Source organism: Rhinoderma darwinii, chromosome 2 (genome assembly GCF_050947455.1).
Source record: "Rhinoderma darwinii isolate aRhiDar2 chromosome 2, aRhiDar2.hap1, whole genome shotgun sequence".
In the NCBI taxonomy this organism is placed as follows: domain Eukaryota; kingdom Metazoa; phylum Chordata; class Amphibia; order Anura; family Rhinodermatidae; genus Rhinoderma; species Rhinoderma darwinii.
In genome coordinates, this window is record NC_134688.1 from 226021491 (window position 1) to 226034954 (window position 13464).

Sequence of the window (13464 nt, forward strand, 5' to 3'; positions counted from 1 at the left end):
TCAATACGAAGCAGGGACAAGTAGTTCAAGAAGCTGCAGCAGGGCCAGGAAACCAACAGAGAAGAATCACAAGCAAGGAGGAACAGGAAAGGCAGGTATAAATAGACATAGGGCGGGAGCTAGCTCCGTCTGGCCAGGCTGTGATAGGCTCTCCCACTCCTAAGCCTGCCATCCTGAGTGGTGGAAGATGGAGTCAGTCTCACAGACATAGAAGCAGGTGCAGACTGATTACCTATGGGCGTGGATACAGAAGATATGCCTGGCAGATCCTTAACAGAAATATTCCCGGATTTACCTCTCCTTGCATACAAACAGCCACCAAACCTAAGGAATCTCCTGGTCAGAAGTGCCCTCTCACCACCATCAGAGACTGGCACTTTTCCTTACAACAGTAGAAAATGCAAGAACTGTACCAACATCTTGTCATCAAACACCATCCACATACCAAACAGGTAACAGGACTATAAAATTACTGGCACGTTCTCCTGTACATCCTCCAATGTAGTGTACATGATCCTGTGTACAAGGTGCAACAATAAAGGAATCTACATTGGGGAAACAATACAAAAACTACAAACCAGGATGAATTTCCACAGACATACAATAAAACAGGAGGTGGATACACCTGTGGAAAACACTTCTCTGGACATGATCACAGTTTGGCAGATTTAAAGGTCCTAATACTGAAGGGTCATTTTAAAAACAACAGAGAAAGAAAAATTTGGGAAATCAAGATGATGATAAAATTCCAGTGACTGACACAAGGCCTCAATCTACCACCTGGATTAATGAGCCACTACATGGACACACGTCACATCCCCCATCAGACTCCAGATCCCTTATCTCCTAAGTCATCACCCCTATAACCTCAGTTTTATTGCCCCGGCTTATCTTAATGATGTATCACCTCATGTACTCATTTTCTTTGTGTAACATCTTAAAGGTTGTGCTTTTCATTTGCAAATCTGCCTGAAGAAGGGGCCTGTGTGCTCTGAAAGCTCGCATATAGAACTTTTATGGTTAAACAATAAAGGTATCATACCTACTATACTTTTGTCTTTTTGGACACAAAAGTATCTAACATTGCATATTGTTTCTGGCTAACATGGTACTACACTATTTTTTACACAGTAATTTGTGAAAGTTACACAGTACTTTGTGAAGTTATAAAAAAGATGACATGTTGCAAAGGGCTGGTTATGTGCTAATGACACCTATTGCCAAGGGGCCGCAAAAAGTGGTTAAAAAAATCTTGCTCACTTTTACTTTAACATATCTTTTAGAACATTTTACATCCAACATATGTTCTGGTGCTATAGACTTCGTGAATAGCACATTGAATTGAAATAAACAGCAGCAATGTGTCATGAATCCTATATATATATTAGAGACAATCACAGAGGATGGTGTGAACCCACTGTGTTGTCAACGCATTTGGCACATGGTTAACTGGGGAGCGAAGTCTAAACATTTGCTAATGTTTACACTTAAACCTCTGTGTCAAGATGTGGACCTGGCTGCTGGAATCCCCAGGTAGCCACCCCCAGAGTAATCTCTGTTGGCAACAGCCGACGTGGACAGGCGAGGTACAACAACAGCAGACAGATGAACAGTCCGAACTAAGGCGTAAGTCAGAGTAGGTGGCAGACGTTCAGTCAAGGTTAGCAGATACGAAGATCAGGGCAAGCAGCAGACAATCATCACGATAAACAGGCAAATGGTCAGAACAGGCGGCAGACGGGCATGGTCAAGTTCAAGCAGGGTCGCTAAAATAAACGTCAATAGTAATCTCAGAAGAGCAGTACTAGCAAGCTAAACACAATAACCTATTTGCTCAGGCAAAGAGCAATGTGGGAGGGTATCTTAAGTATCCAGGAAAGCAGGGTTAATTGGCACGTGCTGGCTCTTTAAGAAAGGGAAGCATGGATCGGAGTAGAGGATCGGCGTTAAAAATGCCAGGGAGCAGTAAGTATAGGAGGCAGTAGCGGGAGAAAGTGGCCGAGGATGTAGCCCTTACACAATGTTAAGTCAGAAATTATCTTTGCAATGTTGCAAAGCATGACAACATGAAGCCATGCTCAGTATGTATACACTATATGGCCAAAAGTATGCGGACAACTGTCCATCAAACCTATATGAGTTTGTTTGACATTTCATTCCAAAACCACAGGCATTAATATGGAGTCGGATCTCCAATTGCAGCTATAACAGTCTCCACTCTTCTGGGAAGGCTTTGCACAAGATTTTGGGTGTGTCAGGTACTAATATTGGACAAGCAGGTAGGAATTGGCATTCCAATTCAGTCCAAAGGTATTCAATGAGGTTTAGGTCAAGGCTCTGTGTAGGTCACTTGAGTCCCTCCACACCAAATTTGTCTAACCATGTATTTATGGACCTCGCTTTGTGCACATGAAGCAGGAAAGGGCCTTCCCCAAACTGTTCCCACAAAGTTGAAATCATATGATTGCCAATAACAATAATATGAACCTTCACTGGAAAATGAGTGAAACCCAAACCCTAGAAAACAGTCCCAGACTATAATTCCTAATCCTACAAATTGTACAGCAGATACTAGGCATTCTGGTACTAGTCGTTCTCCTGGCATCCGACAAACCCAAATTCGTCCATCAGAGAGCCAGGCAGTGAAATGTGATTCATCACTCCAGAGAACACGTTTCCATCATTTTAGAGTCATTCACTCTTGCTGACTCTCGGCATTGTGCATAGTGATTTTAGGCTTGTGTGCAGATGCTCAGCCATGAAAAGCCATTTCATGAAGTTCCCAATGCACAGTCCTTGTGCTGAAGTCACCCAAAGGCAGTTCAGAATTCTGCAGTAAGGGATGGAACAGAGGATAAGCGATTTTTATGCTGTGAGTTTGCGTGGTCTACCGCTTCACGGCTGAGCTGTTGTTACTACTAGACATTGGCACTTCACAATAATAGCACTTACAGCTGACCCGGGCAGATCTAGCAGATCAGCAATCTCACTAACTGACTTGTAGCAAAGGTGGCATCCTATTAAAGTGTCAGGTTTGAAGTCACAGCTCTTCAGTACAACCCATACTGCTGCCAATGTATGTTATTTCCCAACTGTCTTTTGATGGAATGTTTTCTATATCAATTTCAGCACATTATTATTTTATTATATATAAATTGAGATTCTGAAGATTTTCTGTTCAAAAGACAAAAAAGTCTGCTACTTTGAGATACAGCTTGCCCTACATGATATAATGTTTATCAGTGTTTTGCTACGACATAAATAATATTAGTTGCCATGTTTAGGTAGTAAAAATCACTATTGCAGTTCAAAAGAAAGTCTTTATCAGTGCAGCTTTACAAATTTGTGAAACCACAGAACAAAGAAATGTGCCTATGGAGCCATATTTTTGGGCAGGTCTAATTGAACAAAACATCATATTTCATTCCAAAATCAATTTAGTTACAGATGGACAACGAATTACTGAGGTTGGATAGCACTCATGGTTCCAGAAGGACACTATTTAGATTTGAGTGTCATCTCAGTTCTAATGGGAATTTTTAACTAAGGGGAATGTGTTCAACAGCTTAGCAGATGCAAAGTTCAGTCTGTGCAATTTCTAGATCTTTTATACAGTCTACAACTTCACATATGGGTCTGGTCTAAAAAGGGCATCATTCCAATTTCAACAGTCAGGCAAATTAAAATATATGACATTTTGTTCAATTTCTGGAATTTAACAAAATAACATCATTACAGATCATGTTATTATGATAAAAATAAAATAATAATTCACTGTAATTCAACGATATATATTGACTTGTGTTCCCACAAAATACGGAAAATTGTAAATTCACTGAAATGATATATGAGTAAAACTTATAACTTTTATTTCATAACTCTCTAAAAACAGGGGTACAATCACCACTGTGAAAAGCCCCGCCGTGTGCATTAAAAACGTATTAAACAAATACTCCAAGTCCTGATTCGTTTGTGAACCCTCTCTGACTGGGTATACTTCAAAGATACCAATATGGAATCAGCGTTTCAACATTGGTGTAACAGTGGATTAGACCCTAAAACACACCGGAGCCTGCAATAACCGCACCTAAATCTCCTGATGCTAAGGTACACAACAATGCCACTGTCCCCTACGCTAAAATCCTTCACTTAACCTGACCCTACGCGTTTCTATACTTATCATCAGGGGTCTGTAACTTGGTCACTCTGGCTAGGATGCCAGCGATATTTCTTCATCAGCAGATATTCTGCTGTACAACACGGAAGCGTGCGCGCATAGATGTCAGCGGCACGCTTCACTAAGGGACTGAGAGTTGATATAACTAATACTCCTCCCCCTGGCCTCGGCAGCGCACTTCAAAACAGCCAATCACATTAGCCCACCTCATTTGTGACGCCTGACCATGTGACTCCCGGCCGTCAGCTGACATACCCGGAAGCAACATCGACAACATCAAAACGAACACGCAGGCGCAGTGGGAGGCTGTCGGCGCATCCCCTTACTGCGCATAAGTTCATTCTCATCGAGGATAGAGTATAATAATGACAAGTAGGGTAGATATTGCGGATCAGCTCAAAGCCGCAACTAGACTGCCATAGATAAAGCACCTTCTCTGTAAAATACATGTTGTATGAATAAATAAGCGATATTAATGTCTGCCACACTTTGGAATTTGAAACACTTCTCCTGAAAGGAACAACCATGCCTTTTACCATTGAATGGCATACTACAAGTAGCTGTACTATGACCAGAATTGACAGCCATACACCTACCTAGAAAGCCAAAATGATAATGTATATTCAAATAAAATATATATTTAAATAAAACAGGTATAATTTGTTTGCTCGTTAAGACCTTCGGGCTGTACACAAGCCAGTCTATAAATCCATTGGGCCTCTGTATGGAGAATGAGGTTGTCCCAGTCTCCTCCCCGTTTTGGAGGACGTACTAGTTCAATCGCCTGAAATTTTAAACATTCTGCCCTGCCTTGATGTTTTACATGTACATGTTTGGATATGGGAGTATCTCTCAAATTAATAACATCTCCAACATGTTCTCTAATCCGGCGCCGAAACTGCCGCACTGTTTTGCCCACATAATTGAGTGGGCATGGACATGTTATTAAGTAGACCACCCCTGCTGTTTTGCAATTCACAAAGTCTTGAATGTCATACTCGACCTTGGTGGTAACTGAAGGCCATTGTGTAATTTGATCCGCCAAGTCCACATCAGCACCTAGGATACGCCAGTACCTTTTTAATATTTGCATGATCTCAGATTGTTTGGAGTCATAAGTACCTATGAGTCTCGTGACCCTTTCCTCTTTTCGTTGTCTAGGGACTAGAAGACTCTGCCTGTCTGCATCCCTCGCTCCCTCATAGGCCTTTCTAATTACCCCCTTCGGGAAGCCTCTCTCCTTCAATCTATTTGTGAGGTCCTGTGCCTGTATCTCAAAATCATCCATCGGGCTACAGTTCCAGCGTACTCTCATAAATTGGCCTCTGGGGATCCCTCGTTTAAGGGGATAAGGGTGACAACTATTCCATTGAAGGAAGCTGTTAGTTGCTGTCTCCTTTCGGTGTACTTTAGTACGTATTGTGCCTTCCTTAGTTTTCATGATCTTGAGATCTAGAAAGGATAATTCCTGATCACTGATTTCACATGTGAACCTTAGCCCTAGGTCGTTTTCATTAAGGGCTGCCACAAAGGTATTGAATTCCTCCACTGTGGAATTCCAGAGCAATAACACGTCATCAATGTATCTAATCCAGATACCTATTGATGAAGTCCACTTAGCAAATTTATCCCCAAACACTACTGTCTCTTCCCACCAGCCAAGATATAAATTTGCATAGGTGGGAGCAGTAGGACTCCCCATTGCTGTGCCACGTTGCTGGTGGAAAATACGGTCCTCAAAGATAAATACATTCCTTTCTAACACAAAGTGTAGCAATTGCAAAACAAGCTGGTTGTGAGCCACATATTGAGTGCCTCGAGATTTTAAAAAATATTCCACTGCCTCACAACCAAGTCTATGTGGAATAGAGGAATACAAAGCCTCCACGTCCAGGCTGGCCAAAAATTTATTTTGTTCCAATGTAATACCCTCAATTTGTTTTAAAACATCCATGGTATCACGTACATATGATGTAAGACCTAGCACAAACGGACGCAACACCTGATCTATATATGTGCTCACATTCTGGGTTAGATTGTTAATACCTGATACAATAGGTTTGCCACGTAAGGGAGGATACCCTTTGTGGATTTTAGGCAGGCTATAAAAGCATGAAATGATGGGAAATTGTGGAAACAAAAAGTTAAATTCACTAGCACTAATCAGGGAACTGCTCTTTGCATCACGTAGGATGCCTAAAAGCTCCTTTTTGAACAGTGCTGTGGGGTTCTCTTTTAAAATGGTACCCAGTCAGAGAGGGTTCACAAACGAATCAGGACTTGGAGTATTTGTTTAATACGTTTTTAATGCACACGGTGTGGCTTTTCACAGTGGTGATTGTACCCCTGTTTTTAGAGAGTTATGAAATAAAAGTTATACGTTTTACTCATATATCATTTCAGTGAATTTAAAAATAAAATAATCCTCAAAATAAAATAAAAATATAAAAACGGCAAATAATAAACTATATTTAATTTCATGTAGAAATCTGCTTGTCAGCAGTGAATTGTTTGGACTGGTTGATGAACATTAGGGCGTTTTCAATCGGCAGTAATATTGATGGATGTTAGCTTCCATACCATGGCCGCAATGCCCAGACCTCCCATGGTTCTACTGAACCTTACTTAGATTATTATTATCGTACAACAAGAACAAGGCTGGCACCACTATAAATAGCAAGATGGAGGTCTATTCACCCCTGAGGAAGCACAAAGGTTCGTGATACACATGGGGCATCAAATCTCCGTCCCTCTGGCCACTTTCTTTCATTAGTGGTGATATAATCTATCATTTTACTGTTCACAAAGCAATTTTTTGCCATTTGTACTTTTGTATTTTTAGAATGCGCTTTATTCGTTTTAGAACATGTACTTATCTGCAAGGATACCTGTTTGACACTTTGCTAATGTGTACACATATTACCTATTGACGTTTCTTTTAAAGCTTTCTATTAATACAGTATATTTCTATTTATTTGTGTGGTACTTTTTTTTACTGTTTCAGTAGCATAATACTCTGTGAGGGATATACAGCTGCTAAGTTCACATCTCGATTTTACTGTAAGTCTGACGTGCACGTTTTGACATGACAAACATTTATAGGAGGAATAGCAGAACAATGGCACAGCATAGAGTTCTAAGAAAAGATGCTCCAGAATTGTTATTTAATGGTGGAACACAAGAACCTATTAAAGAGACATGTCAAGAGAGCTGACAGATGCTCTTTAGGCCAGCATTCTGCCTTTATTTGTCATGTTCACCATTATGATGTCATATAGTTATAAAAACCATAATGATGTTAGCAAGTCAACGTTGTAATAGTCAGCATTGTAATATTAGGGTTGGTTTGGTCAGTGTGGTAGCTACGCTTTTCTTTACTAGGGCAAAGATTCAGTTTGTTGCTCTAGCCCTTGACCCCCAGCACCTAGAGCACATGCCCCACCAGCGTCCTAGTTATGCCCCTGGGTCTTGTCAGTATTTTGATGCCACTATTATCAGCGTTACATACAGAAGAATAGTAGCATAGTGTATGGATTATATGTATGGATTATAATGACATAGACAAATATGGCACAGTGGTCAAATGTACCAATAAAGCTGGGTTCACATCAGTGTCGGGCTTCTGTTCATGGGTTCCATTTGACTTTTCCGTCAGAGGAACCGATAAATGGAAAGCCAAATAGAAACCATAGCTTCTGTTTGCATTACCATTGATTTCAGTGATAATGTTTCTGTTGCAATTGGTATGTGTTTGTTTACGTTCTGTAAGGTAAAAGTCGACTATGCTATTGTTTTCGCTAAAATAACAGAAACCTTACTGAATGGAAACCAACTGCAACGGAAGATTTACCATTGAAATCAATGCTAATGCAAACGGAAAATATGGTTTCCGTTTGGCTTTCAGTTTATCCGTTCCTCCGACAGAAAGGTTGAACTGAACCCATGAAAGGAAGGCCGACGCTGATTCAAACCTAAGACATTTAAAAATGCAGCAGTAGCAATAAAAGGTTCACGTTCACGTATTTACCCATAATGCAACATTTCTGCAGTAAAAGTCCTTTTATATATATAACATGCACAGGACAGCTGAGTTTCTTTAATGTAATAGAATGGTTATTATGTACTGGTCGAGGTCAATTGTTAAAGTAATATTGTAATGAGATTTATAATCAGTAAAAGGAAATTCTGATTTGAACGATTGCTGGAATTATTGTATGTAATAGCAGTAAATTTACATAAAATGTCTTACGTCCTTCAAACTCTGTTTGACAGTTTCCCGAATTTTCATTTAAACTTTCCTCTTCATTTATGATTATGTTTTCAATGTCCTTCATTGTTAAATGATCCCGAAACGCATGATAAAGAATGTGCTTTAATTCTTCCAGTGTAATCCTTTGCATGTCAAACTGCAGAGAGAAAGGTAAACATCCATATTAGCAGAATAATAGCAGACATTTTTATGATGGCTAGTATATATTTATGTCACATGGGGGTTTAGGATGGTTTATCAACTTTTACTATTGGCTAACAACTATATAAAGCAGCTAACATTAATTACTGCAAAAGCAATTTTTTTTTAACATTCAAGGATAAAAAAACTTAAATTTCTAATTTCCATGTAAATACCAAGAAGCTAGAGATAGAAAATAAGTCATCAACATCTATTTTCTTACCATGTGTACTTGCATGCACTTGTTTATACTCAACATGACCAATAACCGACAGACTAATCGTATCAAATTGTTTTAGTTTTTGGGCCATAGACTGATGGAACTTGAAATTTATGGTACAATTAACTGATTATCTCCTGAATTTATTTATAACAGGGAGATTTTTTTTTCACCTCCCTACTGTATCTGATGATTTTTGTCTGTAAATGGTGGTGTGCTCATCTTTGAACTCCATTTTCCATTTTTTTATTTTATATATATATATATATATATATATATATATATATATATATATATATATATATATATATATATATATATTTATTTATTTATACACTCCTCAACATTGAAATTGCAACACCAAGAAGGAAAGGTTTTGGAATTGTGGAAATCACAGGATCAATAGACATGTATGATATGCACATAATAAATAAAAGGAAGCAACATATTTTAAACATCTTGATTTATTCAGTATTGAGTATGATCACCACGCGTAGAAATACACGCACTTGCACGCCTTTGCATGCTATTAATGAGGTTATTAATGGTTGTCTAAAGAATGATATGTCATGCTGATTGCACTTGGGCACGCAAATCATCAAGATTGGCTGCTGGCGGCTCACTTTGCAATTGCCGACCAATGACGTCTCAGATGTGCTCAATGGGAGACAAGTCCGGAGACGTTGCAGGCCATGGTAGGACGCTTAGGCCACGCAGGCTTCTCACAATAGCACGAGTAACATGTGGCCTGGCATTGTACTGTTGAAAACGGCTTCTGGGACTCTTTGGAGAAATGGCCATACCACTGGTTCCACAACGAAATCAATGTAACCCTGAGCTGTTAGTGTAACCGGAAATGAAGACTAGAGGGGTCTGGCTACCGTACATTATGCCACCCCACACCATAATCATAGGAGAAGTACTGGTGTGACTTTCCCTTGTAAAAGCCTCTTTGTGGCGTTTCCCACGTGGTCCCCAGACCAATCTCCGGCTATCATTTTGTCCGAGACAAAAGCGGGCCTTATCGCTGAAGAGAATAGACCTCCATTTCAGCCTCCATTACTGTCTTGCTATGCACCATGATAGCCTTTGAGAGCAGTGACGTATGGTTAATGGAACACATGTAGCTGGATGTCTGGCTCGTAGCCCAATGTCGTGCACGTATATATAGTGTGCTTCTATTTTTGTATAAAATGATATATACATTTCACACTTAATTGTTTCGGGTCTTCAAAAAAACAAAAACAAAATAACAGTAAGTTTTTAAAATGATCTCTTTATTTATTGAATAAAAAATTATATGCTTTAAATGCAGTATCGATTTAATTTCTTAATTAAATTAATAATTAACAAACCCCTTGATCCAAAATCATGTACATATACATCAGTAGAAGAAATGCCTTAGTGCATTCCATAGTACATGTACATTATTGTCATCACTTGGACCGCAGCTGTGCCTACTCAATCACCTGGGGGAAGTAGTTGTCTAAAAGAGCCACACTTCCACACCAACTGCCAAGTATCTGTGCTTATACATTTCTTAATTTATCCTTATAGCAATCACAGATCAATTTTTCTTAAACAGAACTCCAAATCCCCTGCATAGACAAATACTTAAATACAACATCCTGGCTACCTAAATCTGACAATAGTGGGAGATTAGAATCGTACTGCATACTGTTATACATTGAAATTAATAATATACACAGTAAGCAGTAATCTCCTAAGATCCCTCTAGTATTGACTGCAGTTTATTTTTATACTCGGGACTTGGAGCTCTATATCAGAAAGGAGCTCCGACCACTATTAACCACTTGATGTCTTATGACGAGCATGCTCGTCATGAGTGGCAAGCAGTAGCCGCATCATGATGATCAGGAGCAAGGCAACAACTGTAATACAGAGCCACAGCCCCGCTCTAACTGCAGACTGTAGAGAGACTTCTGATCTCTGTTGTTAGACCCTTTATATGCTGCAATCAATAGGAGTTCTCGTGACGCGATCTGGGCCCATATCTCGTATGAATAGACTCTCCAGGGTCCAATGAAGGAGCCCAAGACTGTCTGACCATGCAGTTTCCTTGTTTTTAGGGCACATTTAGGTATGACCTAACAACTGCCTGTGTACTATTAGGGTATGTTCACACGGCTTATTTTCGGATGGTTTTTGGGCTTGTAAACGGACGAAAAATGGACGAAAAATCGGAAGCACAACGCCTCCAAACATCTGCCCATTGATTGCAATGGGAAAACGGAGTTCTGTTCCGACGGGCTGTTTTTTACGTGGCCGTTTTTCAAGACGGCCGCATAAAATAACGACCGCGAAAAAGAAGTTCATGTCACTTCTTCAGCCGTTTTTGGAGCCGTTTTTCCATAGACTCTATAGAAAAACAGCTCCAAAAACGGGCGTAAATAACGCTGTGAAAAAACGTGAGTGGCTTAAAAAATCGTCTGAAAATCAGCAGCTGTTTTCCCTTGAAAACAGCTCCGTATCTTCAGATGTTTTTTGTTAAGCGTGTGAACATACCCTTATGATTAAGTACATTATAATTTGGAAATACAAATCTAAGTTAAAAATCCCCTTGTGAGCTAATAAAAAGTCAAATAAAAAATAAATAAACGCGCATCGGGTGTGGTGGTTAAACATTTGCACTTGGTTTTGATTTTTCGTCTACACTGAATATAATTATTTCATGACTGGACTTCATACACACTTGCTTACCTTTTTTTTTAAACTCATTTTATTGAAAATACACAGTGCACAAGGTATGATAAACATAACATTTTGGGTGACATGCAAGAAACCCATTATTTCAATGTAACATAACCATACAAACAACAACATCGATCTCCGTTACACAATGAGAATAAGATGTGGTACATCCTTTTCCGGTATGCTATTGAGTATAACCATTACATTTATAGGAACAAAAGCAATACAAATATATACAACCCTGTTATAAATACTTGTACAATCCTGGACTGATCTCGTCCAACCCCCTATCGAACCTCCCCCCCCCCCCAGTTGGGGCCCGCTACCCCGTCCCTGCTTACTCAATTAAACCCCAAGATTGTTTAGGGAGGATCTGAGGTCACCTACATTAAATGAACTTGCTTACCTTTTATGGGTATAGTTATTGACCTTTTCCTGCACTTGTACTTTACACATGTTACTACTATATTGATTGCTTTGCATGACTAATTCTTGGTGTATACTTCAGTACAGTATTCTTTCACGCTTATTGCTATTGCCCTGTTCAACCATCATTCCTGTGTTTTTTGTCTTTTTAACAGTTTTTTAAATAATCTTGTTTTTTGGATGAACTGATAAAGATGAATTTGTATTATTAAATTGGTCTCTTTTTGGTGTAATATATATTTATTGTACATATGAACTTTAATACTTGCTGTGTGGACTCCGAGCTCGGGTTTGTTAATTACATATAAGAATAGCTTGGTACACATCAATGTCTCCTTAATACAGAAGGTATTTACATACTTACGTCCATCACATATCCACACATTAAAGACATGAATCCTCATTTTGGCATACATGCAAATAGTTCTATTCTGCCCCTAGTGGCCAATTATGCATCCAGTAGATCAAAAAGGAGCTTCATAATGTGTATCAAAAGTTTGTTGTCTGTCTACTAGCTGAAAGCTAAGATTATTAGCTGCTTGATGTGGATAAGGAAGAAAATAATAATAGTAGTACTTTTAACTAAGCTTTAACTCCTTCCCGACCGCCCACACTCTTTTGAGGTCAGGCGGTACAGGTCCCCAGACTACAATGACGTCTTTTGGCGTCGCTGTAGATCAGGCTGATGAGCGCTCGTGTGAGCGCTCATCCTCTAAGCAGGAGCTGTAACGAACAGCTCCTGATTTCAGAGCAGCCTCCTGAACACAGCTGGGGTCGGAAAACATTCCAACCCCAGCTCTTTAACCCTTTGATAGCCACGGTCCGTGACCACGGTCAGTATGATGAAAGGGAATTCCCCTCTTTGATCGCATCACCGGGTCTCTGGTGACGCGATCAAAGACCGGGGAATCCCTCTGCAGTCAGCCCTGGGGACCTTCAAAGGACTGTCTGTTCCGTTTGCCTGCTGTTCGGGCACACCATGTGCTGCCCTAACAGCAGCTTGTGTCAAAGTGACACAGTGTAATGTATTAGCATACAAGAGTTTTGTAGTAAAAAATTAAGATATAAATAAAGTTATCCCTTAATGGGATTTTAAAAAAAAGTAACAAAAAAATAAAAATAAAAACAGTCCCAAAAAAGTCATTATTTTGCATTAAATATATTTTATTGCCCCTACATTACATAAAAACAAAAAACCTACACGACCGTAATAACCTGAAGAATTAATTTAACTGGTTATTTAGCGTGAAACGTGAACGGCATAAAAAATAAATAAGAAAAACAATGCCAAGAATTGCTTTTTCCTATATTCACGCCATAAAAAAAAATACTATTTCTCTCGCATAATACAAGACTTCATACAATGAAAAAATAAAAAAGTTATGGCTGCTGAAAGGTAGAGAGGCAAAAACAGAAAAAAATAGCTGTTCATTAAGGTCTTTTCAGGCCCAGTCATTAAGGGGTTAAAGAAATTAGGAC

At 39.3% G+C, this 13464-nt stretch overlaps 1 protein-coding gene across 3 annotated transcripts in view; it reads right to left on the reverse strand.

The window, feature by feature from the left end:
* CALN1 (calneuron 1) overlaps positions 1–13464 on the reverse strand; it is a 388623-nt gene that overhangs the window by 21328 nt on the left and 353831 nt on the right. For all 3 annotated transcript variants that reach the window (XM_075850381.1, XM_075850380.1, XM_075850382.1), the window contains exon 5: positions 8427–8583. In XM_075850381.1, coding sequence (XP_075706496.1) covers positions 8427–8583 — 157 coding nt within the window. The remainder of the gene's footprint in view (positions 1–8426; positions 8584–13464) is intronic.